General features: G+C 51.0%; 1 protein-coding gene across 1 annotated transcript; it reads right to left on the reverse strand.

Annotated features, from left to right (window-relative positions):
* Window positions 1-63: 63 nt before the first annotated feature.
* Slc25a41 (solute carrier family 25 member 41) lies at window positions 64-9,435 on the reverse strand. The gene is made up of 7 exons (XM_036170463.1): window positions 9,255-9,435; window positions 6,650-6,805; window positions 5,079-5,231; window positions 4,890-4,997; window positions 2,003-2,170; window positions 1,505-1,652; window positions 64-753 (listed from the first exon to the last, which is right to left on the reverse strand). The coding sequence occupies exons 2-7, from the start codon at window positions 6,779-6,781 to the stop codon at window positions 566-568; spliced, it is 897 nt and encodes a 298-aa protein (XP_036026356.1). The 5' UTR covers window positions 6,782-6,805; window positions 9,255-9,435; the 3' UTR covers window positions 64-565.
* Window positions 9,436-10,877: the final 1,442 nt, after the last annotated feature.

Below are 10,877 nucleotides of genomic sequence, written 5' to 3' on the forward strand. Positions count from 1 at the left end.
TTCCGACTCCTCAAACTTCCTGCAAGCCCGTTTCCAACATGGACTCGGGTCCCCACAGAGGTCCAGGCCTTCAGCTCCCAACCCAGTACCCAGAAGGGATTCCCAATTACCACCCCGGACCTAGGAGGCCCGGGTCCCCTTACAGGGGTCTAAAACCCTCCTCAGCTGGAGCCAACATTCTCAGGTCCCTACAGGAACTCAAGCCCCTTGCTCCCCAGGTCCTCAGGGTGGGGACCGAATCTAGGACCTCATATATGTTGAGCAAGCTCTCTAACCACTGAGATACGCCCCCATACTCAGGTTCCCCACCTTGAATCTGCTAATCCCAGATAAAAGACAGCCAAAACTAGCTTTATTCTTTGTCCAAACCTTCTGTTGGACGAGCCTGCAAACACCTGGCTGGAATCTCAACTCAGACTGTATCTTGCAGGAGGGAATCTGAGCACTTCTAACTCTAGTCCTGGATGGTTTTTGCAAACCAGAATGGCCCTAAAGCCTGCGCCTTGGTGGGCTTTCTGAGACCCATGGACACTGGGTCTTCCAATCTCTTCCTGTTAGGGGCATGTCATCTGCTCAGGACTTGTACACCCAGGGTTTTCTTCATAGCTTCGTACACCACGTAGCTGATGCCGCCTGCTGGCAACACCTTCAGTAATGTGGGCGTCATGCCTCTGTACAGCCCGGGCCAGCCCTGTTGGCTCAGTATCCGCCTGAAGACTCCCAGCATGGTGGGGTTGGAGCCTTCCACAGTGTCTGGGGATAGACAAACACAAATTCACTGGGTCTGATGTGAGATGTCACTGTGGTCAGTGTGGAAGATCTGGATCTCATTTGGGATTTTGTAGAGATCATTCAGTTATTGCCATATATGTATTTTGAGACGGTCTTATGTAGTGCGGGCTGGCCTAGAATTCCATATGTAGCTAAGGCTAGCTTTGAACACCTGATCCTCTTGACTCTACCTCTTGCTGGAATTACAGCACTACCACACCAGTTTACATGGTGCTGGGGACTGAGCCCTTGGCTTCATGGATAGGCACACAGTACATATTAGGCTCAGCTCCAGCTCCAGCCACAAGGCAGCTGAGGCTAGCCTCAAACTCAATATGTCACCCAAGAATTCCTGATCTTTCTGCCTCCACCTCCCAAGTGATGGGGTGACTGTTAATTTGAGGGCTGGGATTAGATTGGGGAGTAAGCATGAATTTTGGTGGGTTCAGTACTTAGCAAAGGTGTTGCAGATCAGCCGGGCGGTGGTGGCGCACGCCTTTAATCCCAGCGTTCGAGAGGCAGAGCCAGGCGGATCTCTGTGAGTTCAAGGCCAGCCTGGGCTACAGTGAGAGATCCAGGACAGGAACCAAAGCAACACAGAGAAACCCTGTTTGGAAAAACCAAAACAAACAAGAAAGTGTTGCAGGTGGATTTATGGAGAGGCTGGAAGTTAGTGGGTAAAGATGAGAAAATTCAGAAAGCCAGTATGAGGTAGGGAAGGGGCCAGGCTGACCTTGTGCCTGCATCCGTGTGCGCACCAAAGTCAGTGGGTAACTGGCCATCTGGCCACAGGTTGTGGACAGCGTTACAGATGACAAGTTGACCAGGCCACTGGGGTCCGTCATGTCCCTGCCCAACTTCTGCCACAAACCCCGGAGTAGCTGCAAAAGGAGGCAAAAGTGCTAGTGATGATAACTCAGGGTCTAGATGGTGGCCACACCTGTAATCCCACCTCCGGGAGTTCGAGGCCAGCCTGGGCTACAGAGCGAGATCCAGGACAGCCAGGGCTACACAGAGAAACCCTGTCTCCAAAAACAAAAAAAACAAAACAATGGGCTGGAGAGATGGCTCAGCAGTAAAGAGCATTTGCTGTTCTTGCTGAAGACCCAAGTTCAGTTCCCAACACCCAAATGCCTGCTTAAATATATCTAAAAAGCAAAATTTGAGAGAAGGAGGCGGGGGAAGCTATGGGCTGGCCTGAAGCAATGCTCTCCCCTCTGGGGACACACACCTCATAGACAGCCAGATCAGTGCAAGCATAGGGTATGATACCCAGCATGTTGGGCAGGTAGCCTCGGTACAGGGCTCGGGTGCCATCCCGTTCTAAGATCTGCCTGGCACAGTCCAGAAGTCCTTTATACTGTCCAGTAAAGCGAAGGGTCAGCCGAGTCTTGAGTACCTGGAGAGGGGAGGAGGTCCATTTGGTTAAATACCCTCAGGCAGGCTTGTCACCCCAGCCTGGCATTGGTAGGTGGAGCTACTGTCTAGGATCTCAGGGTTCAGTTATGCATATGTAGCATTAGATAGGCCACCTATATGGAAAGAGCAAGCCTTAGAGGAGTGTGCCAGACTGGTTGTTCTCACCGTAGCATATTACTTGTGGCTGTTGAGCTTTTTCAAGAAGAGTTTAAACCCAGGTGTGGTTACCACACTCTCATCCCAGCACTGGGGAGGCCGAAGCAAGAGGATTGCAAAGTTCAGGCCAGTCTGGCTTACACAGCAAGACCCTTTCACAAAACAGCAGGCTGAGGCTGGTGCTCATTTGGTAGAGGGTGTGCCTAGTTTCATCCTAGCACCCCCATAAACTGGGGGTGGCAGCACACACCTGTGATCTCAATGTGTGAAAGTAGAGATGGTACAGGAAGTTTAAAGTCATCCTGCTATACACTGAGTTCCAGTCCAGCCTGGGCTACAGTGAAACCCTGCCCCCCAACTCCTTTTTGAGACAAGGTCTCACTGTGTAGCCCTGGCTGGCCTTGAACTCAAACAGATTCTCCTGTCTCTGCCTCCAGAGTTTTGGAATTAAAGGCATGCACCACGACCATACCCAACCTGGAACCTTGTCTTGAAAACAAAACAAACACCTAAGCCAGCAGGACCCAATCGTGCCACACCACGATGTCATCCAACCATAATCAATGCCCAAGACCCAACCAAATTTCCACTCTGTGTATTTGTTTGAGACTGGGTCTCAAGTAGCCCTGGCTAGCCTCTACTTTGCTGCAAAGCTGAGGAGGATGGAGAGTTCAAGGCTAGCCTGGGCTACCTGAGACTTCATTTCACAGACAGAAGAAGAGGCCAACAAGACACTGCAATGCAGTAAGGCATTTGCTGCTAAGCTTGATCCCAGGCCCCATGTGGTAATCCCAGTTCCTGGGGATTGGAAGAGCTCTTCTGACCTCTGCAGCCCCTGCGTGCACATACACAGACACACAAACAAAAACTCGAGAAAACAGACGGGTAGTGGGATGTAGCCCAGTGGCTGAGTGCTTGCCTACTATGTGCAAAAACCCTGAACTCAATCCTCATTGGTGCTCCTGAACCCCAAGAAAAGAGGCATCACATACACACCAACACACAAACGCGAACATACACACCAGGCATGCACATATATATCCGCGCACACATACATATACAACCAGAAACAAAAACTTCTGAAACACAAAACGTCTCCCCAAATTTTTTTTGCACAGAGTCTCACTCTGTAGGTCTGGCTGTCCGGGAACTCCATAGGCCAAGCTGGCCCTCAACTCACAGAGATCTGCCTGCCTCTGCCTCTGGAGTGCTGAGATTAAGGACGTGGCCACCATGCCAGTCCTAAAAGTCTACTGGGGACTGTAGAGGTGGGTAGTTTGGGTGCTGCGAAACCTTGAGAATCAGCGGGACACGTCATCACTTATCTGTCACAGTTTGGGGGAAGGACACAGCCACACTAAGCTGTGTCCTACATTGGTAGTAAAGGTAGCCTTGGGAGCATGCCTGAAGGAGCGTGTGGCCTGATGTCACACAGCACAGCGATCCTGGCAAACTGTAGGGAGAGCTGAGGCTGACTTGATTTCTGAAAAATCCTCAGCTTCTGTAGAAAGTAGATCTGCTGGTTGCCATGGGCACACCTGTCACCCCAGCACTCAGGAGGTGGAGAAAGGAGGATCAGAAATTTGGGGTCATTTTGGCTACATGGCATGACCAAGGTCAGCCTAGGCTACACTTTAAAAAACAAAACAAGGGGGCTGGAGAGATGTCTCAGTGGTTAAGAGCACTGGCTGCTCTTGCAAAGGACCCGGGTTCAATTCCCAGTACCCACAGGGCAGCTCACAACTGTCAATAACTTGTTCCAGGGGATCTGACACCTTCATACAGACATATGTGCAAACAAAACCCCAATGTACAATAAACAAACAAATAAATAAATCTTTAAAAACAAAAAAAAATCATATCACATTCATCTGTGTGTGTGTGTGTGTGTGTGGTGTGGGAGTGTCAGAATTTGAAATCTATGAGAACATTGTAAGTAAACATGTTAGAAGGTACATAGCAGGTTTCTGAGGTTAGAGATACGGGATGGGACATCCAGAGTGACAGTTCAACACGTGGTACACAGCAAGGAAGAGAGGGTGGTGGCTCCATGGGGAGAGCTTGGGAGGCCCCAGGTTCCATCGCCAGCATCAGAGAAAGAAAGAAATGAAGGAGAAAGCTGGATTTGCTGCCTAGAATTCCAGCACTTGGGAGACCCAGGCAGGACGACCGCTGGTGTCGTAGGCTGTCCTGTGCTACAGTTTGAAAATCTGTTAAACAAAAATCAAGCCAGGCAGTGGTGGTGCACACCTTTAATCCCAGCACACAGGAGAGAGATGCAGGAGGATCTCTGTGAGTTCAAGGGCATCCTGGTCTATAGAGTTCCAGAAACCCTGTCTCAAAAGCCAAAACAAAACGGGAGTGGGGTGGGGGGTGGGGAGTGGAAGGGTGGGGGTGGTGGGAGGGGGAGTGTGGGTGTGTGTGGGGTGGCAGGAGGGTGGAGAAAGTGAGGAAGCAGCTAGGAAGATGAAGAGGGGAAGAGAGGAGGGAGAAGGGGTGGTGCTCCGGAACCAGCACTGGCCACTCGGGTCCTCCGGCCTTACCTCCATGGGGTTGATGAGAGTTTGGGAGATGGCCACAGCCAGGGAGCCCGAGAGCACCCGCTCCTGGAAGGGCAGCGAGCCCTGCACACCGCAGAAGACATTCTTACACTGCAAAGGGAGGGGTATGAGAGAAGCCGCCAGCCGCTGTGCGCCGGGAGGGGAGGGCTGCCTTGCACACTGGGGGCTCACCTGCTCAAACACAGAGAACTTGATGGCGTATTCCGGGGCGATCTTGAGCACGTTGATGCCGTTGCCCCGCCAGAGTGAACGGACACCTCCCTCCTGGATCAGGCTCTGCAGGCCACTCATTAGGTTCCTGAAGTTACTCTTGGAAGAGTACACCTGGGGAGCAGGAGGGGTGAGCAGCCCTGAGACCCCACCAGGTACCCCCAGCCCCTCCCTGGGGGATTCTAGGCGGGGCTCCACCCTGACCACGCCCCCAGCCCCTCACCTGGGGGATTCTGGGCGGGGCTCCACCCTGACCACGCCCCCAGCCCTTCACTGGGGATTCTGGGCGGGGCTCCACACTGACCACGCCCCCAGCCCCTCACTGGGGATTCTAGGCGGGGCTCCACCCCGACCACGCCCCCGCCCCTCCCTGGGGATTCTAGGCGGGGCTCCACCCTGACCACGCCCCAGCCCCTCACTGGGGATTCTAGGCGGGGCTCCACCCTGACCACGCCCCCCGCCCCTCCCTGGGGGATTCTGGGCGGGGCTCCACCCTGACCACGCCCCCATCCTCCTCACTGGGGATTCTGGGCGGGGCTCCACCCTGACCACGCCCCCAGGCCTCACTGGGGGGGATTCTAGGCGGGGCTCCACCCCTGTACCTGTACCTTATCCTCTTTTTATTTTATATTTTGACACACGGTCTTTTCACTAAAATTGTCTGAGCTGGCCTTGAAATGGAGATCCTCCGGCTTCAGTCTCCAGAACAGCTGGCATCATAGACCTGTGCCACTGGGTAGATCCACCTGTCTAAACACATTTATCTAAAAACCCACTGTGGCCAGGTCTGGCGAGGCTGGTCTATGATCTCAACTATTTGGGAGCCTGAGTCAGGAACATTGTAGTTTAAGTCCTTTCTGGGCTACAGAGTGAGTTCAGAGCCCACCTGGGCTACTTACTGAGATGCGTGAAAATAAAAAATGTCAAGAGGGCCAAGGGAGGGATGGCCCAGTGGTTAGAGCATTCGGCTGGCAGCTGGAGAGACGGCTCAGGGGTCAAGAGCGGAGGAACCTGGTTCGATTCCCAGCACCCATGTGGGGGCTCACAACCATCTGCAACTCCAGTTCTAGGAGGTCCAACGCCTCCTTGTGGCTTCCAGTGGCACTGCATGCATGTGGCGAACAAACACGGGGTTAAATTCTCACACATAAAACAAAAATAAATGTTTTCAAAAAAAAAAAGAAAGGAAGGCTGGGAGTGTTGCTCAGCAGTGGGTGCTTCTCTGCATGTGTGAAACCTTGGGGTCCATCCTCAGTTCCCCCTGCAAACACCTCAAAGACATCACCCACAACCCACAGACCTCCAAACCTTTTACCTTGGTCTTGTGATGCTCTCTGTGCCTGGAGTTCTCTAAACCCAGCGCCAGCACGACTCTACATCCCGTCCTCATCACCCACAATGCCAGTCTCAGCACTAACTTTACAAGACTTCTGTGTCTAGTCCCTGGCCATCCCGAGCTCCATCAGTCCCGTCTCTTCCGCCCCTCTGCGCCCATACTGTCCCCTCAAAGGGCTCCAGCTCCGAGGACAAACCTGCATGTATACCCTGGCTCGGTCCAGAGGGGCTGTCCCTGTGCGAGACACGGCCCCAGCCATGGCTCCTGAGAGCAGAAACTTCCACAGGGCCCCTTTGTTTTTCTCTTCCAAGACATCCACAGGAACCATCAGCTGCTCTCCTGTGTCCAGAACCTGCAAGAACATCCGCTGCTTGGCCACATCCGCCCTGAAGGAGCTAGCTCCCTATGGAGCCCCTCTCTGCTTTCCTTCACTGCCTCTATGTGGACAATTCTTTGGAGGGGGTGATTTGATGGTTTTGTTTGTTTGTTTGAGACAGGGTTTCTCCGTGTAGCCCTGGCTGTCCTGGAACTCTCTCTATAGACCATGCTGACACCAAACTCAGAGATCTGCTTGCCTCTGTCTCCTGATTACTGGGATTAAAGACGTGCACCACCATGCCTGACTGACTTCTTTCTTTTCTCTCTCTCTCTCTCTCTCTTTCTCTCTTTCTCTCTTTCTCTCTCTCTCTCTTTCTCTCTTTCTCTCTCTCTCTCTTTCTCTCTCTCTCTCTTTCTCTCTCTCTCTCTCTCTTTCTTTCTTTCAAAGATTTACTTTTTATTATGTATACAATGTTCTGTTTGCATGTATTTCTGCAGGCCAGAAGAGGGAGCCAGATCTCATTACAGATGGTTGTGAGCCACCATGTGGGTACTGGGAATTGAACTCAGGACCTCTGGAAGAACAGCCAGTGTTCCTAACCTCTGAGCCATCTCTCCAGCCTGATTTCTTTCTTTCTTAATGATTAACTTATCTTTTATTTGTGTGTGTGTTCATGTGTTCATGCATGTGAGTATGTGTGCCCCAAGTGGGCCAGAAAAAGACACTGGTCTCACTGGAGCTGGAATTACAGACAGTTGTGGGCCACCATGTGGGTGCTGGGGCCTGAGCTCTCATTCTCTGTAAGAGCTCTTCACTGCTGCAGTCTGTTTTTCCACCTGTGTGTGTGTGTGTGTGTGTGTGTGTGTGTGTGTGTGCATGCATATGTGTGTGTAGTGGTATGTATAAGAGAATATGTGTATGACGTGTGTATGTAAGCGTGAGAGTGAATGTATGTGAATGCATGTGTGTATTTGAGAGTGAATACATGTGAATGCATGTGTGCATGAGTATGTGTGACTGTGTGTCAGAGAGTTCATGCATGTGAGTATGTGTGCAGTGTGTATGTGTGAGAGTATGTGATGTGTGTATAATGTGTGTGTGATCGTGAGAGTGAATGCATGTGAGTGCATGTACAATGGTTATATGTGTGTGTGTGTGTGTGTAAAGTGGTATATGTGTGAGTGTGTGTGCAGTGATGTGTGTGTGTGCAATAATGTGTGTGCGGTGATGTGTGTGTGCAATGTGTGCAGTGATGTGTGTGTGCAATGATGTGTGTGTGTGTGTGTGTGTGTGTGTGTGTGATTTTGTGTAGGCTAGAAGTTGACGTCTAGTGTCCTCCTCCACCACTGTCTACCTTATATGTGGAGGCGAGTCTTTCAAGCCCAGAGCTCACCAGTCATCTGGTCTAGCCAGCAGCGTGTCCCCATCTCTGTCTCCACCTCTGGGCTGTTGGGGTCACAGGTGGCTGTCAGGCCTGCCCAGCATTTACACAGGTTCTAGGGACCTTTATGCTTATGCAGTGGAGAAAGACACTGCACATCAACTTCTGGCCTAGACACATTTACACACACACATCACTGCACACACATTCACACACACATCACTGCACACACATTCACACACACATTCATCACTGCACAGGTTCTAGGGACCTTATGCTTGCTTGAGTGCCAAGCACTTCATCCTGATCCAGCTCCTCAGCAACCCACCTTCCTTCATTTATTTATTTTGAGACAAGGTCTCATCTAGCCCATACTGGCCTTGAACTCATTAAACAGCCAATGGCGACCTTGAACTTCTGATGTCCTGCCTACAACCTCCTGAGAGCTGGGATAACGGGTGTGCACCACCTCATGGTCTGTCTCAATGTGGATTATTCTACTCTGTGTGGGGCAGAAGAGGCTTCCTACCATCTGGGCAGCATAGCTGTGCTTCCCTTTGGTCCAGCCTGAGGTTGTGTACACCTAGCTCCCTAGACTTACCTGCTACAATGGAGGATGTTCAGGGTTGTTTTTACCCATGTGTCCAAACACATACTCATACACATGTGTGCACCCTGGGTTCCAAGATGTAGGTGGGGTGGGGATGGGTGGGTGGGGGAATCAGGGTGGAGCTTTTCTAAATAAGGCCCTGACCCTCTTAAGCAAGATCTGGACCCTCAAACAAGGCTTCTGCGTTACCTCAGGATGAACTCCCATGGCTGCTGAAGGATTAGGGCCTCGGTCTCAGTGTCCCTGGGGCAGCTATCTGGCTCCCAGATAAGAGTGGCTTGTGAATTTAGGGGCAAGGGAGGATGAGGTCACAAGAGTGCTTGTGAGCTCACGGGCATGATGGGTAGGCAGTGCAGTTGACCCTTGTCTCCCACGGCCCAGGAAGAGCTAGTGGGGTCCTCTGAATGGTGCCTAAACAATATTTATTATTCATTTGTTTTGTTTTGTTTTGAGACAGGTGGGCCTGAAGCCCAGGCCCATCTCACACTCACCAATGGATGACTTTAAATTCCTGGTCCTCTTGCTTCTACCTCCCAAGGCAGGAAGCAGACTGGATTTAGTGTTGAAGGGAGACAGAGCTTTAGTGTGAACAGATGGAGAGTTCTGGAGATGAATGGTGGGATAGCTGTGTAGCACAGCCAATGAGCTCTGTGCTGCCACATCTGCGGATGACAAATCCTTTTTTTGTTTCTTTTCTGTTTTGTTTTGTTTTGTTTTGTTTTGTTTCCTGAGACAGGGTTTCTCTGTATAGCCCTGACTGTTCTGGAACTTGCTTTGTAGACCAGGCTGGCCATGAACTCAGAGATCTGCCTGCCTCTGCCTCCCAAGTGCAGAGATTAAAGATGTGTGCCACCACCACCCAGAATATTAAAATGATTTTAAAATTCTTTTTGTGGGAGTGGGGTGGGAATCAGTGAGACAGGATCTCATGTAGCCCAGGCTAGCTCCAAATTTGCTTACAATGACTCTGAGCTCTTGATCTTCTTATCTTCACCAGTCCAAGTGCTGAGATGACAAGTTTGTGCCACCTCACCCAGATTTAATGCCCCTTTCCTCGTGTGTGTGTCTGTGTGTGTGTGTGTGTGTGTGTGTGTGTGTGTGTGTGTGTCTTTTAATTGGAGCTGAGAGATGGCTCAGTGGTTAAGATTGCATACTGCCTCCCTCCTTCAATAAATGGTATTCGACATTAAAAGAAGAAGAAGAAGAGGGGGTCAAGATCATGATGGGGAAACCCACAGAGACAGCTGACCGGTGCTAGTTGGAGCTCACTGACTCTGGACTGACAGCTCGGGAACCTGCATGGGACCAAACTAGGCCCGGCTGAATGTGGGAGACAGTTGTGTGGTTTGATCTGTTAGTGGGGTCCCTGGCAGCAGGGCCAGGACTTATCCCAGGTGCTTGAACTGGCTTTTTGGAGCCCATTCTCTGTGGTGGGATACCTTGCTCAGCCTTGATACAATGGGGAGGGGCTAGACTCTCCTTCAACTTGGTATGCCAGACTTTGTTGACTACCATGGGAGGCCTTAGCCACTCTGAGGAGTGGATGGGGGTAGAGTGGGAGGGAGGTGAGGAGGCAGGAGAAGGGGAGGGAGAGAGAATTGGGGTTGGTATGTAAAATGGAAAAAATTTTAATAAATAAATATATTTTTTTAAAAAAGAATGCATACTGCTCTTGAAGAGGATCTGGGTTCAGTTCCCAGCACCACTGCAACCCCAGCTCCAGAACAGAGGACTCTGACTCTCTCTCTCTCACACACACACACACCAGATACACACAACACAAATCAAATCTTTAAAATGGCCGGGCGGTGGTGGCACACACCTTTAATCCCAGCACTTGGGAGGCAGAGGCTGGTGGATCTTTGTGAGTTCAAGGGCAGCCTGGTTTACAGAGTGAGATCCAGGAAAGGTGCAAAGGTACACAGAGAAACCCTGTCTCGAAAAACAAAACAAAAAAACACAAATATTTAAAATGTAGTATTTTGGTGTGTGTATGTGTTCTGGAGCATGTGCAGAGGTCAGATGACAGCTCTGTGGACTGCACTCCCTCCTTCCACTTGCACATGAGTCCCAGGGATTGCATTCAGGTGGTAAGGTTTGCATGGCAAGGGCCT

The sequence above is a fragment of the Onychomys torridus genome, chromosome 21 (assembly GCF_903995425.1).
Source record: "Onychomys torridus chromosome 21, mOncTor1.1, whole genome shotgun sequence".
Taxonomy (NCBI): domain Eukaryota; kingdom Metazoa; phylum Chordata; class Mammalia; order Rodentia; family Cricetidae; genus Onychomys; species Onychomys torridus.